Source organism: Acanthochromis polyacanthus, chromosome 16 (assembly GCF_021347895.1).
Source record: "Acanthochromis polyacanthus isolate Apoly-LR-REF ecotype Palm Island chromosome 16, KAUST_Apoly_ChrSc, whole genome shotgun sequence".
Classification (NCBI taxonomy): Eukaryota; Metazoa; Chordata; class Actinopteri; family Pomacentridae; genus Acanthochromis; species Acanthochromis polyacanthus.
In genome coordinates, this window is record NC_067128.1 from 38675734 (window position 1) to 38691936 (window position 16203).

General features: G+C 47.8%; 1 protein-coding gene and 2 long non-coding RNA genes across 9 annotated transcripts in view; 2 read left to right on the plus strand and 1 right to left on the minus strand.

Annotated features, from left to right (window-relative positions):
* LOC127530367 (uncharacterized) overlaps positions 1-16203 on the minus strand; it is a 128819-nt gene that overhangs the window by 90968 nt on the left and 21648 nt on the right. The window lies entirely within an intron of this gene.
* LOC127530337 (lymphokine-activated killer T-cell-originated protein kinase homolog) overlaps positions 1-16203 on the plus strand; it is a 349629-nt gene that overhangs the window by 65082 nt on the left and 268344 nt on the right. For 4 of the 7 annotated variants that reach the window (XM_051936983.1, XM_051936987.1, XM_051936981.1 and 1 more), the window contains one exon: positions 9211-9350. The exons of the other annotated variants lie outside the window; for them this stretch is intronic. In XM_051936983.1, the coding sequence (XP_051792943.1) occupies positions 9211-9350 (140 nt within the window). The remainder of the gene's footprint in view (positions 1-9210; positions 9351-16203) is intronic. 7 annotated transcript variants of the gene reach the window in all.
* On the plus strand, positions 4594-7077 carry LOC127530342 (uncharacterized). The gene is made up of 4 exons (XR_007936914.1): positions 4594-5733; positions 5874-5982; positions 6109-6167; positions 6552-7077. It is a non-coding gene; the product is annotated as an uncharacterized LOC127530342 (long non-coding RNA).

Here is a 16203-nt window from a genome sequence, read left to right on the forward strand (position 1 = left end):
GTTCTTAACCCAGAGGTGAGCAGAGGATAAAACAAAATTTACTCCGTTCCAGTAAATTTGTCTACAAATAAGTGTTAACAATAAAAATTTAGCAGACTAAAAGTTCTTAAAGTCACTAAGGAATTGGTGACCACTGGACTCGTCACGCGGGGCCTCTTCTTTGGTGGGGGGGGTCAGGGGAGCTTCTCCAGTCCTCCGGGGCCACGGCGCTGCTCCTCGCGATTACACAGGCTCTGGAGCCTGGGACAAAGAGAGGAGCTGCCAGTGGGGGAAAGCAGTAAAGGACCCACGCGTATCCCTCCCGTGTGTGGTGACTCACCGGGTCTGAGCGGCTATATCTAAGCCGCCCAGTATGGCGCAAACACTCGTTGAGCACCGCCGTGCGTTCCAAAACTGGCCCCACTTCGTGGCTCCCGTGCGTCTCTCTCTCTCTCTCTGTTCGTCCTGGCTTGGTGCCGGTGCTGTGCGCCCTTGTTCAGCCTAGTAGTCTGCCATGTTGCTCGTTACACACCGCCATTCAGCGTCGCTTCTGCCCTGTTGCCTGTCGTGCTGCCGTTCACCGCTGCCTCTCCGCCGCTCGCCCTGCGGCTCCCCCTCTCTGCTGTTGATTATCTCTTTTGTTTGCTGTCATTGCCCCAGATTCTGTCCTGCGTAATCAAACTGATTGGCACCAGGTGCGCTCAACCAATGTTCACAGTCTCTGTTCCCGGCACACACAGGCAGGCAGTGGGCGTGACCTGAACCCATCCAGAAAAAAAAAAGAAATATACAAAGAAAAGCAACACAAGGCATGCAATTTGGCAAACCAACACAGAAATCAAACAAATAATTTCACAACAAAATATAAGGAAACCACACACCAAATAATCATGCAAATAAAGAAAATCAAAGTAAATAAATATTCCCACATTAATAGGTCGTGATCTAAAGTGGGCCTGAAACTCCAGGGCTGAACATGAATCCCACTCTGGCCCTGATATTCAGTCTCTGTTCCACAATGATTCTGGGTTTATAGGGTTTATTTATTTGTATTTAATCTTCTGTGGATGAATCCCGAGATCCATCAGAGCTGCCAGGAGAATTTCATTAAGGTAAGCGGCCATTAAGCACAAAATTACGCAGCACTGCTTGAACTGTGTTATTAGAAGGACTATAAGATGATTTTCGTGCAATAATTTGCTTTTCAGGATCTTGTTCTCACTAAGATGCTTCAATCAGAGGCGGATCTTGTCAGAAAAGGTTCAGGTAGCTTTGAGGCTCCACACATCTCTGACAGGCGATGGAAACTCGTGCGCATACGTGGAAAAGCGAAACAGAAATGGACAACATGGACGATTGTTTTAGCTGCAGATCAGAACTGGTCAAGCACAGTGCATCTTTTAAATCATGGCAACAGAAGGTGACGCGCACCTACAAAAGGCCTGTTGACGTTCGAACTTTCCATTTTGCATTTGGACTGTCAACATGAAGGTAAGAAAATTATTTTCATGCTTTTCTCATCAGCTGATCTTCTCTGAACACTGTGTTTTGCTGTATAACCGTACAGGAGAATGTGTAGATAAAACTGTTATTTTGTTACCTCCGCCAGGAGGTTATGTAATCATCGGAGTTTGTCTGATAATTAACAGCATAACTCAAAAAGTCATGGAGGGATTTTCACCAGATTTTTACAGAATGCCCGGAAGGCCAAAAGTAACAATCGATTAGTTTTTGGAGGTGATCCGGATCACCGTCTGTACAATTTTGAGAGATGGCATCTCTCAAAATTGTACAGTCCTTCAAAAAAATCCTGGATCCAGACGGTGATCCGGATCACCTCCAAAATCTAATAGATTGTTACTTTGGGCTTCCGGGCATTCTGTAAAAAATGGTGAAAATCCGTCCATGACTTTTCGAGTTATGTTAACAGACAACAGACAGACAAACAGATGGCCTGGCGAAGGTCTGCGCTCTCCGAGTGCGTTTCTAGTTTAACATGGAAAGTTCGGTGGAAAATGGCTGCTGGTCCATTTCTCATAAAATGTTCCAAATATGATCAGTTGTGTGTGAAGCATTGAAGGTCCTCGGAGCCTCTTTTTAAGGTTTCCGATCAAACGTTCAGTTTATCATGATGTGGATATTGATTTAAATGTGCCGAGACCAGTAAAATGAATAATTTACATGTTCACTATGAAAAACGTCAAAAATCTGCATTTTATAAATTGATATTTGTTATTTCACAATGTGGCTGCACATTGGAGTAGTGGTTGGCACTTTCGCCTTGCAGCAAGAAGATACCCGGTTCTGTATAATTTGGTTTCAGAAATTAAAAAGCAAGATGGCGACTGGCCCATATTTCATAAAACACTAAGAAATGTGTATCTTTGGTAACCATGACGATGGAAGTATTTGAAGAAGCGTCGCGAGGGGAAACGTCCCGACGTCAGAACGTGCACGTGTAATATCCACATCAAAAATATGTATTTTTATAAACACTAATCATTGTTATTATTATTTCACAACAATTGGCACTAAATGTATGTTATTTTCACTGTATTTAAATCGGCAAAATATAGTTAATTTACAAATATTTGCTGTTAGCTACAAGAAAAAAATGTGTACATTGGGGATGGAAATCAAATAGTAAATGCTAATGGTAGTTTGCATGTTCTCCCTGTGCATGCGTGGGTTTTCTCCGGGCACTCCGGCTTCCTCCCACAGTCCAAAAATATGCTGAGGTTAATTGGTTACTTAAAAATTCTCTATACACCGCTTTATCCTCACTCGGGTCGCGGGGGGTGCTGGAGCCGATCTCAGCTGACTCGGGGGAAGGCAGGGGACACCCTGGACAGGTCGCCAGTCTGTCGCAGGGCTACATATACAGACAAACAGTATGAAATGAGTAGTACTGGGCCTGCACAAGGAACAGTCCTGGCTCCATTCACTCTGTGTACATCTGACTTCAAATACAGCACTGAGTCCTGCCACATTCAGAAATACTCTGATGACACTGGCAATTTAGAGTAATCAATTAACCTCAGCATATTTTTGGACTGTGGGAGGAAGCCAGAGTTGATTATTATTACGGTTATTTTAATATAATTTTTATTTAAATACATCACAGATGTTTCCTGTGGTTTCCATTATTTTTTAACCCATATTCACAGTGGTTTACTGTATTATTATTGTTAAAGAATAATGGAATAGTGTATTGTCCAAGTGAAAAAGAACAGCAAATATCTGTATTTATTTTGTAAAACATTATTATTATTATTATTATTATTATTATTATTATTATTATGTAGTAGTAGTAGTAGTAGTATTTCAGAAAATATAATCTGTAATACAATAATTATTATTTTGGTTCTACTTTAATAGTATTATAATTTAAATACTTTACAGATATTTTAATCTATATTCACAGTTGTTTACTGTATTATTATTGTTAAAAGATCATTTTTGTAAAACAGATTTAGTGTTTTGCATTTTGATGCATGGTATTTATGGAATTTGGAGTTAAAATAAGTGAAATGATGGAGAAGTAAAACGAGGAGCATTCATGAGAGCTGGTTTGTGACGTTGCAGAGCTGTGTGAGTTTTTAGTCTCTGCTGACTAAAGATAAACAAAGTGAGGATTTTAGTTGAGAAGTTTTCTTTCTGGATTAGTCTCTGAGCAGAAATGTGAAGCATCTTCCTGAAACCCTGAAGCTGGAGTCGATCAGAGACTCGGGGTGCAGCAACATGTTCTCCTCTGAGTTCCTCTGAGGTTCTCCTGAGCGTCCCTCTTTGAGCAGCTTCACCTCTTTGCTCCAGTTTCCTGAGTCTGTGTTGAAATGTTGTTTTTGTTTCTGTTTCCAGCGGACGTCGGACCCCAGCGACTCTCCAAGGTACAGCACACCCTCACCTCCACCATGCGCTCCCTCCTCCTCCCCCCCTCCCTCCAAGCGTCCTCGCTTGTCTCCCTCCCCTCTCCTCTCTCCTCTTCCTCCCTCTTCCTCCTCCCCCCCTCCCTCCAAGCGTCCTCGCTCTTCTTCCCCCCTCTCTCCTCTCTCCTCTATTCTTTTTCCCTGCATCTTTTCCTCTTCCCACCCTGTCCCTCCTCCCCCTCTTGCTCTGCTTTTTCTGCCCTCCCTCACTCCATCTCTCCTCCTCCTTCTCCTCCCCCCATCTCTCCTTCCTTTCCTCTTCACCTGTCCCTCCCTGAGGACTCCTCGTCCTCCTTCTCCTCCTCCGATTCTTTTTTTTCTCCCATTCTTCTCCCACTCGTTCGTCCCTCCTCTCCCTCTCGCTCTTCTTCTCCCATTCCTCGGCCTGTCTCTCCTGACCCCTCCTCCTCCTCTTCCTTCTCCTCCTCTGAGTCTTTTTATTCTCCCATTCTTCTCCCACTCGTTCGTCCCTCCTCCCCTCTCGCTCTTCTTCTCCCATTCCTCGGCCTCTCTCTCCTAACCCCTCCTCCTCCTGATCTTCTCACTCTTCTTTTTCTAAAAAAAAAAAAAAAAAACCTCTTCTTTTTCTAAAAAATAAAACTCTTCTTTTTCTCAAAAAAAATTAAAAAAAATTTCTCAAAAAAGAAAAAATTTTTCTAAAAAAACTCTTCTTTTTCTCAAAAAAACTCTTCTTTTTCTAAAAAACAAAACAAAAAAAAAACTCTTCTTTTTCTCCCTTCCCCCCTCTCTCCTATCTACTCCCCCTCCTCCCCCTCTCACCCTTCTTTTTCTCCCCTCCCTTGGAGTTGCAGGATATCGGAGGACTCTTCTTCCCCTCCAAGTTTTTCTGTTGAGGGACCTCCTGACAAACATACAGAATGCTGACAAACATGCAGGAGGTCCTCTCTTAGCATTTTTTTCTAACCAGTGTGTGAGTTTCTCTCCTCAGATGCCTCCTGCCTTACCTAAGAGGGCTGCTGGACTTCCTGCCAGCCAACCTCCAGGTAAGAAGGTTCACAAACCTTTCATTTCATTAAATTTACCCCGTTTTGTTTTAAACATTTTAGCTACGTGTGATTTTCTGGATGTGATCTGGTCAGTTTTTATTTGAATGAATCTCTTGTGATTATGTCTGATCAGATCTATTCCAACTTTATTTGGATGAATTTTCTTCGACTGTATTTTGTGTGATTCTGTCTGAGCTCGGTTCTTGTCGGTGGGACTCTTGTCAGGGTGCCCGTCAGAGGTGTGGGCGGATCTGGGGGGCATTGTGGGAAACCTCCTGTGGTGCCCCCCCTCACAGTGAAGCTCCGCTCTGTCAGAAGGTGAACAGGATGCAGACGGCATGTCACAGAGAAGCAACATGTGCGTCTGTATCCCACCCTGGACCCACAGTGGAGTCCACAGTGACAAGATCACAGTTCAGGAGAGTCACACTGGGATTAAAAGGGGTGGTTAAATGTGTTATTTAAGATAGTAAGTGTAGTGTGAGGGTGAAAGTCTCGCTGCCAGAGGGAAGTTTCCAGGAGAGGTACGTAAGGATCCCTGTGAATGCTGCTGCATGAAACGGTGAGTTTTGGATTTTGACTTTGCATTCATATATCTAATATTTTTGAAATCTCAACAATAACACACGTCGACAAGATTCTGCCGCGTTTTTTCTTTTTGATTTCTTTCAGACTGATGATCTCGGGACCCAAGACCAAGACAAGGACGACCCCAAAGACGATTTGAAGACGAGTGACCGAGCCCCAACAGAGATGAAGCCAGAGACGACGACCGCCCTGTGAGGAGAAGAAACTTTATTGAGATTTTACCGGATGCACTGGTAATTTAAATGTGAAAAGAAAGAATGAGCCAACAGACACTGCAGGGATTTAGTATGTAGCACATCACAGTCTGACAAAATGTAGTGATGTCAGAATCAATTGAAAAATACATCTGTATCTCTCTCTCTTTTTTTTAAAGAATTGGTGCTTCAACGACATCAAGCAGATTCAGACAGGATGGACCAGAGATGACGGGAGGCAGATCCAGGACCAGTGCATGACTCGTGAGACCATGCAATTAACACAAGGTAAGTTTATCAAATAGACTGGCTAATTAGAAACTTAATGTTAATATGAGTATGTGAAGTCATTTAGCTCAGATGTAATTATTTGTCTGAGTCAATTAAAGTTTTCTCTCTTTTTGCTGTCTTTAGAGCCATCTCTCCAAGACCCCCGATCTTATGAAAGATCAGATCAATAACCAAATGAAAAGGTGACTTTGAACACTAAAATGCACCATCTCTGCAGTTCACCTTTGTAATGTCTCTAAGTTCTGTTAGTTGTTCATCTCCCACCTGCCTCTCCCTCAGAGTTTCTATCTGAATTTTCAGAGTTCTTCACTAATTTAGTCTTAGTACAGACAGAGTCATTATAACAGGTGACTTAAATATCCATGCAGATGCTGTGAATGACAGCTTTAACTGCATTTAGCTCATTGTTACACTCAGTTTTTTCTCAAAATGTTCATTTTCCAACCCAGGCTGCTGGAGGATTTCACATGATGTATTCCTCTCTCCTCTCTCCTCTCCTCTTTATGTCTTCAAACAGTTAGACGCCACCTTTGTATGTCACTGACTTTGTGTTTTGTCCTCTGCAGGTTTCTCTGGATCTGGAGCTGCATGTTTCTGATCTGCTGTTGTCGGCCTCAGCGACCTCCAAAGTCTTCATGTTCTCTCCTTCCTCTCTACCCTCAACCCAACCAGAAGGTTTTTAAAACTTCCCAACAACAGGAAGTTTTTTTCCTTCACACTGGGACCACATGGTTGATCTGATCAACTGCAAAAAGAGAGATCCTCAAATAAAAAACAAAGGAACACAACAGAACTCTGTTTGTTTTAAAGTGTAACATAATGCACCCTTCCTTTTATACTTATTTTTGGAGAGCATGTGTTATGGTTCTCAAACTAAATTAGTTTAAAAAATGTGCTTTCAAACCACTGGTTTCTCACAAACACCTGGACTCCATCTTAAAACTGCACAGTATTTGAACATACTGCTGGTTGAGTGTTTACTTGGAGTAAATACACTAACATTAACAGATTGTATCTGAAATTCAGTCATAATGTGCACCAACTAGTGTCTGTTGCGGTTGACAATAAAGTAGCTATTCTGTTCTATTCTGATTAATCCCTGCTCATGCTGCATCCTTGTCCTAGATTACAGGATGCATTCAGTCCCTGGATGTGTTCCAGGCAGAAAAGTTAGATTTGGTTACAATAGGAGGAGCAGTTTAAGTGTTTCGGTCTTGTAGATTGTTCCAGAATGAAAAGTGCAGATTTGAAATCCTCAGTGTGTGTGTGGTCAGTAATTAGAGATGCTCCAACCTGAGCTGTGCAACATAACCAACTATTATGCATTGTTGCCTGTTTTGGTTCTCCCTTGTGTCGTATGCTGTTCACTGCAATTCAACAGTTTCATTTATCAGACGCTTTTATCCAAAGCAGCGCATCTGAAGTAGATACAACACACAGTCGATGAACCTGAACACATCATCAGTGATGCTTCCTGGACTGTTTCGGCTCTTTCAACATCACACTCCATCACCCAGGACACCCAGGCAGAGTAGATCAGGTTGTGTCTAGGGGTCGCAGCGCCCCCAACAGGTACCTAGTACATAACACATCGACTTAAAGGGGAACTTCGTTTTTTTCAACCTGGGGTCTGTTTTCATATATCATTTCATACATGTGAGTGATGGAGAAATGAATTTTTGACACAGCTCCAGTATTTAGCCAGGAAGGCAACTTAGCAGCTCAGCTAGCGAAAAGTATGGGCAACTTGCCCCCCCCCCCGCATCAAAGTCCGCCCTAACGTGCTTTTTTCCCCACACTGACCGGCTCGGATAGTCTCAATGAGTGTCCCACAACATACTAGAGATGAGAAGTGAACGAAAACCTCAACATTACCTGGCGATCGCTCTTTGTTGTGGTCTGTATCCAAATCTCAGGACGCTAGAAAGCAAATCTCATTAAAGTTTCCCTTTAATGTCTGCCAAGTCCAGATACTAATGTGCCTCAAATCTGACACGTGTTAGATTCATGTTTGAAACAATAATGCTCAGTTTGCACTGAATGTAATTCTGGGATTTTGCAGTCCTGTTTTCTGCCCACACCTGCTGGTTATCAGACTATTTCCTCTGACTTTAATAAACACCTGCAGCATCACACGTAGCAGCAAAAACCATCAGTTCTCTATGTGCATTTACACACGTGTCTAGGCAATGGTGACTTCTTTAGTGAAAGTGAGATGGAAGCTTCATGAAGCAGTGAACCACTTTGACAGAAGAGTGACATCTGCTGGCTCTGTGTCAGAACAGCATCTAAGTGGAAAAAACTTCTCCACAGTCAGAGGTGTTTGAAAGATCGAAACAGAAATGAACAAGAGTGGCGCGAAGAAAGCAAGAATTAAAAAGAGGAACGCTCTGGAAACACATGCAGCCAAATGTGCTGTCACTGTGGACTTTTTCACTAAAACGAGCTCGTGGTTTGAAACGACAAATGAGGACAATGAAACGGTACAACAAGATGTTGAGCTTTGCTTTCAAACCACCGTTCAAATTAATTATGAAGTCAGTGAATTGTGTTGCCTTGTGGCATATCTCATAATATTATATCATTTAAATAAAAATATGATGCCAGGCCACATAACTGGGAAACTTTGTCTTGTAGCCCCTCAGAGTAAAGAAATCCAGCACCAAGCAGCAGCCATGAGTCCAGAATGGTTCATTGAATCAAGATGAATGATATGAATATCCCTCCATTCTCTATACACCGCTTTATCCTCACTCGGGTCGCGGGGGGTGCTGGAGCCTATCCCAGCTGACTCGGACGAAGGCAGAGGACACCCTGGACAGGTCGCCAGTCTGTCGCAGGGCTACATATACAGACGAACAATTTAGAGTAATCAATTAACCTCAGCATATTTTTGGACTGTGGGAGGAAGCTGGAGTAGATAAAGACTCATCCTGACGCTTGGCCCTTTATGGAACCGGTGAAGAAATCAGAAGCTCCAGATTATTATGAGATCATTCGCTTCCCCATCGACTTGAAGACGATGACGGGACTGAAGAACCGATACTACATGACCAAGAAGCTTTTCATCGCCGACCTGCAGCGGATCATCACCAACTGTCGTGAGTACAACCCCCCAGACAGCGAGTACTGCAAGTCCGCCAACACCCTGGAGAAGTTCTTCTACTTCAAATTAAAAGACGGGGGCCTGATCGAGAAATTATCTACTCAGCTTTTCCATCCTAGGATGGAAAAGCTGAATGCGTCACCTTGGGCTGTTAAGAAGATCAACAGTAAATGTGCAGCCAAACAGGTGGCTGTTTACCAGCAGCGCCTCAATGAGGAGGCGGAAGTCCTGAAGGGAATCAATCACCCAAACATTGTTGGTAAGACGAGACTCCATATGATGAAGTTCTTTCTCTACCCTTTTACACTGGGAAGTTATTACTTAGCAAAAAAAGAAACATGGAAATGTGGAGCAAGAAGGACAATCAGGAGAATGTTTAATGAAGCTAGCTAAAAATCTGCCATTTTGAATAAATGAGCTGGTGGTCAGCTGGTTCTGCAAACACTTGGATTACCGTCAGCTATGATTTTCAATTAGATGTGACGCTGTCCGGACCGTGAGTAGCGACAGTAAAAGTGATATTTGCCAGATTAAATGGAAACAATATGTTGCTATCAGAAGACAAGAATCAGATGTAGAAACTCCTGAAATCATTTCTGTTTGTTAAAGTAAGGCCAAGACATGAACAGGTGTGGGATATATTAAGGTTCTTTAGTGTAAAACTAAGTGACGTCTGATTCCAAGATAGAAATGACCCAAGAGAAGAAGAGAAAAGTAACCAGTACCTGATGAAGTCTGTCTGACTGAAATGTTGCATTTCTAATGTTAAGTGTTGTAATATTTCACAGTACCTGAGCTGCAGTTATGAAATAAGAATGTAAAAGCATCAACACTTAAACATCCTGTAGAGAATGGAATAATCTGAAATCAAATAAATTGTGTCTTATTATCTGTATGTATTCATTTATTGATAAACTCTCCCTCTATTTATAAGAAGCTGTATTTTAAAACCAAATGACACGTTTGTGGCGATGGGCGTGGGAGAGCTCAGCTGCAGGAGAGAGAGGTGTGGAGGGGTGCGTGGAGGCAGTGTCAAGGTAATTGACACAGGTGGTGGTAATCGGCTGACCTGATTATCTCCGCAGTAGCAGCCGGAGCGGAGGATAAAAAGTCGGGCAGACAGAGATGAGAGGAGCAGCGGAGAGACAGTGGAAGCTGCGTGGACTGAGTGACAGCGGAGGCTGCGTGGACTGGGTGACAGCGGAGGCTGCGTACCGGACTGTGGTATACATTGAATCGTGAAGTAATAAACAATATTCCCTCGACAACCAAGGCGTGTGTGTGTATTGAGTGGACCCACGGACAGCGAACTTGTCACATTGGCGCCCAACCGGCACTTGATACACGGGGATGTCTGCGCCTCCGGCGGAGCCGGTGCAGCCCGTGGCTGTGCTGGCCCAGATGCTCCGGGACTTGGCGGCAATGCACGCCGACCAGGCAGCGGCGAATCGGCGGCACCTGGAGGCGCTGCACCAACAGACGGAGAGGCAGACCCGCGTCTTGGAGCAGCTGTTGTCTCGACCGGGGGGATCGCCGGGCTCCTCCTCCTCCTCCTCCATCTCCGGGCTGTCTCTGCAAAGGATGACGGCGGAGGATGACCCGCAGTCGTTTTTGGACATGTTCCAGGCCACGGCGGTGGCGTGTGGATGGCCGCAGGCGGAGTGGGCGGTGCGGCTGCTTCCCCTACTGACGGGGGAGGCCCAGACGGCAGCGATCAGCCTGCCGGCGGCGGCCCGGAGGAATTTCGCTGATGTCAGGAAGGCGGTGCTGGACAGGACGGGCCTCTCTCCTGAGGACCACCGGCGCCGTTTCCGGGGCGCTCGGCTGGGGGCGGGCGACCGCTCGTTTGTGTTTGCCCAGCAGGTGAAGGACGCGGCAACCAGGTGGCTGCTGCCGGGGGAGACCGCGGAGGAGAGTCGGCTTCTGGAGAAGATTGTGGTGGAGCAGTTCATCGAGGGGTTGCCAGGGGAGACGAGCAACTGGGTGAGGTATCATCGCCCGGCCGATCTGAGGGCAGCAGTGACGCTGGCCGAGGATCACCTGGCGGTCCAGTCGGGAGGCCAAGGACGGGCACCTCCCGGAATGCGACCGACACCAGCGCCACGCAGGAAAACCCTGGCTGCGCTGACATCGGCGCCACGTTCACTGACGCCTCCGGTTCCGGTGCCCCGTACTAACCTCTCTTTTGCTTCTCCTCCACACCAGGCTCCGGCTGCTGCTGACGCTGTTTCCAACCCACCGGGGGCTCCTCAAACGTCAGGACAGGAGTGCTGGCGGTGTGGGCAGCCTGGCCACTTCCGACGGGAGTGTCCGCTCATGGAGGTCGGCCAGGTGGTTCGGGTTGCCGGCACGCCAGCACCCTCTCCCGGTCCGGGAAGGACATACAGCGTTCCGGTAAGGATCCAGGGGGGTGTACATCGGGCTATGGTGGATTTGGGCTGTGGACAGTCCCTGATTCACCAAAACCTGGTTCGACCCGGGGCATTGGTGGAGGCATCCTGGGTGAGGATAAGGTGTGTACATGGGGATGTTCACAAATATCCTGTTGTGCCAGTGGAAGTTAGATTCAAGGGAAAAAAGCATATCATCAAGGCCGCGGTTAGCTCCCGCCTTACGCACCCCCTTATTTTGGGTACGGATTGGCCTGGGTTCCAGGGGGCAGTGGGGAAATGTGTGGGAGTGCGTTCACGAGCGGTAGGGACGTGTGATATGTGTGCTGTGCTCAGTGGTGATGCGAGGTTGTCCGACACTGCAGACGGGGAGGGGGATCCCGAGGGGCCTCGTCAGGAGGCTCCGCGGGTTCCTGTCATACACCCCATGGAAGATCTTCCTCTGGAACAGTCTCGGGATGACACACTGCGCTCAGCTTTCGACCAAGTGATAAAGATTGATGGTCAGTTGGTGCACCCGGGCACAGCACCTGCATATCCACACTTTTCATTAATCAGAGACAGATTATACAGAGTGACTCGTGACACTCAGACGCAGAATATAGCCACCCAATTGTTGGTGCCAAGGGGCCGCCGGGAAACAGTTTTCCAGGCGGCACATTTCAACCCAATGGCTGGTCACATGGGGTATGAAAAACACTCGACCGGGTCATGGCCCGATTCTATTGGCCTGGCATTCGGGAAGACGTACGCCGGTGGTGTGCGTCTTGTCCTGAATGCCAGTTGGTTAACCAACCGGCCATCCCACGGCCGCCTTTGCACCCATTACCATTGATAGAGGTTCCATTTGAAAGAATTGGTATGGACCTCATCGGGCCATTTCACCGGAGCGCACGAGGATATCGGTTTGTGTTAGTCCTAGTGGATTACGCAACACGATATCCCGAAGCAGTGCCGTTGCGCACCATCTCTGCAAAGAGTGTTGCACAAGCACTGTTTCAGGTCATCTCCCGAGTTGGAATCCCCAAAGAGATTCTGACTGACCAGGGCACCTCGTTTATGTCACGAACACTTCGGGAACTTTACGAATTATTGGGCATCAAGTCTATTCGGACAAGTGTGTACCACCCACAGACCGATGGTCTGGTGGAGCGTCTGAATAAGACCTTGAAGAACATGATTCGTAAGTTCATTCACGAGGAGAGCAGCAATTGGGATAAATGGCTGGACCCTCTGTTGTTTGCAGTGCGGGAGGTGCCCCAGGCCTCCACGGGATTTTCTCCCTTTGAACTGCTGTTTGGCAGGAAGCCACGTGGGGTTTTGGACCTGGTTAAAGAAAACTGGGAGGAAGGTCCAAGCCCAAGTAAGAATGAAATACAGTACGTCCTGGACCTTAGAGCAAAACTCCAATCACTGGGACAGCTTTCACGTGAGAATTTGCTCAAGGCCCAGGAACGACAACAACGCCTGTACAACAGAGGGGCAAAGCTCAGACAATTTTCACCGGGAGAAAAAGTACTTGTATTACTTCCATCTTCTAGCTCGAAATTACTCGCCAAGTGGCAAGGGCCCTTCGTGGTCACACGACGAGTAGGGGAGGTGGATTATGAGGTGGCACGCTCTGACAGGGGAGAAGCAACACAGGTTTACCACCTCAACCTCCTAAAAGCATGGAGAGAGGCGGAGTCGGCTTCTTTGGTGACTGTAGTTGAAGAGAGAGACGAGTTAGGGCCTGAGGTTCCAAAGCCGGGCAATTCCACCTCACTCCCCGTTGAAAACCACCTCTCGCAGTCCCAAAAAGCCGACATTGCCATGTTGCAGGAGCGGTTTGCTGACGTGTTTTCCCCCCTGCCAGGGCGTACAGACCTCATACAGCACCACATCGAGACCCCCCGAGGCGTGAGGGTTTTTTCACGACCTTACAGACTGCCTGAACATAAGAGAAAATTAGTTCAGAAGGAATTGAAAGCAATGCTAGAGATGGGAGTGATAGAAGAGTCAAACAGTGCCTGGTGTAGCCCCATTGTTCTTGTCGTCAAGAAGGATGGGTCTATACGGTTCTGTGTGGACTACCGCAGGGTGAATGACGTGTCACGATTTGATGCCTATCCCATGCCAAGGGTCGACGAGCTCCTGGATCGGCTGGGCACTGCGCGTTTCTTCACCACACTGGATTTGACCAAGGGCTACTGGCAGATTCCCCTGTCACCGGAGTCCAAGGAAAAAACGGCCTTCTCCACTCCGTACGGTTTGTACCAATTCGTGACGCTTCCGTTCGGGTTGTTCGGAGCCCCAGCCACGTTCCAGCGTCTCATGGACAAGGTGCTGCGGCCGCACGCAGCATATGCGGCCGCCTACCTGGATGATGTTATCATCCATAGTAACAGCTGGGCGGCGCATGTGCGGCAGGTGGCCGCGGTGCTGGAGTCCTTGAGACAGGCGGGGCTGACGGCCAACCCGAAGAAGTGCGCGGTTGGACGGAGGGAGGTACGGTATCTGGGTCACCACTTGGGCGGCGGGCAGGTGCACCCACAGGTGGATAAGACAGCAGCGATCGCAGCCTGTCCGCAGCCCAAGTCCAAAAAAGAGGTACGGCGGTTCCTGGGGCTGGCGGGCTACTATCAGCGGTTCATACCTAAATTCTCGGACCTGGCCAGCCCCTTGACCGACCTGACCCGGAAGAGTGCCTCAGATCCGGTCCAGTGGACGGAGCAGTGCCAGCGGGCGTTTGAGAGAATAAAGCAGGCCCTCTGTGGGGAGCCACTCCTCTACACACCTAACTTCTCTCTCCCTTTTTCCTGCAGACTGATGCGTCGAACAGAGGGCTGGGGGCCGTTTTGTCCCAGCAGGTGCAGGGCGTCGACCGCCCTGTAGTTTACATCAGCCGCAAGTTGTCTGAGAGGGAGGCTCGCTACAGCACGGTAGAGAAAGAGTGCCTGGCAATCAGGTGAGCGGTCGGGGCCCTGCGCTACTACCTCCTGGGACGCCCATTCACCCTCTGTTCGGACCACGCCCCTCTCCAATGGCTCCATCGCATGAAGGATACCAACGCCCGAATCACACGGTGGTATCTAGCTCTACAGCCTTTTAAGTTCACAGTGATTCATAGGCCGGGGGCGCAGATGGCCGTGGCTGACTTCCTCTCCCGCTCCTTGGAGCCGGTGGGGGGAGTTGGTTAGGCCGGATGGCTCCCCGGCCTAAGTCGGGCGGTGGGGATATGTGGCGATGGGCGTGGGAGAGCTCAGCTGCAGGAGAGAGAGGTGTGGAGGCAGCGTCAAGGTAATTGACACAGGTGGTGGTAATCGGCTGACCTGATTATCTCCGCAGTAGCAGCCGGAGCGGAGGATAAAAAGTCGGGCAGACAGAGATGAGAGGAGCAGCGGAGAGACAGTGGAAGCTGCGTGGACTGAGTGACAGCGGAGGCTGCGTGGACTGAGTGACAGCGGAGGCTGCGTGGACTGAGTGACAGCGGAGGCTGCGTGGACTGAGTGACAGCGGAGGCTGCGTGGACTGAGTGACAGCGGAGGCTGCGTGGACTGAGTGACAGCGGAGGCTGCGTGGACTGAGTGACAGCGGAGGCTGCGTGGACTGGGTGACAGCGGAGGCTGCGTGGACTGGGTGACAGCGGAGGCTGCGTGGACTGGGTGACAGCGGAGGCTGCGTGGACTGAGTGACAGCGGAGGCTGCGTGGACTGGGTGACAGCGGAGGCTGCGTACCGGACTGTGGTATACATTGAATCGTGAAGTAATAAACAATATTCCCTCGACAACCAAGGCGTGTGTGTGTATTGAGTGGACCCACGGACAGCGAACTTGTCACAACGTTAAACCTGCAACAATAAATCTAAAAACAGTCACTCAATTGAACATGAGACCTTCAGGCAGTTTATGTAGAGAGCTTAACTAATTTTGGCCTTGTGCTGCAGGCCCCTAGCCTAGCCCTGCTAGACCCATGTTCTGAAGGCACAAGGGTCTAGGACCGCTTGACAGGGAGGGAGGCGGGCTAAAAGGTTGTCTTTCAAATCACTCTGCAGCAATTGGGTAGGTATACAACCAATCAGCGCAACGAATAGGCTGACGTAGTTCCTCGAGCGCCGGCGGATTGTGGCTAAGTCCCATTAGCTTCCCAACCAGCGGAGCCAACTGGTATATTAAGGATTTGCCATATCCCGTCGGCATAAGTCCACATACGTCTTTCTTCTCAATGAAACACTTCAGTGCCGTCCTTTGTTTATCTTTCAAGTTGAATTTTAGCTTCAAATCTTTAAGGGCTGTGGCCAAAGCCGAGTCGAAAGATAACTGTTTATTGTGCGCCGGTTGTTTCTGTCAGAATCGTCGCGCCTCTGTCGTAAATTAGTTATGCCCGCCTTCTGACTCTACACTTCATGGTGATTGGTCCGGCCAGTTTTAGGAGCATCCAGCCTCGAGCCTTATGGAGGGTAACTAGACCCACCCTGGCAGAGAATTAAATTCGTTGCTGTGGGTTGTCTAGCGCGGCTAGGCTAGCAGGCTCCTGAAGTCACCTTAAATATTATTTTTCCATGTCAAAATAGTATTATATTAAATTGTAAATTCCAGACTTAAATGTCCAAGAAAAGGTTAACTAGAGCAGCAAGTCGATGCTTTATTTTAGGTACGCACCGTAGACTGATTGTTGTCAAAGGCATCCCAACATTTCACGTCTCATTACAGCAGGTAGTATAGTAACATAGTTGTATTTGA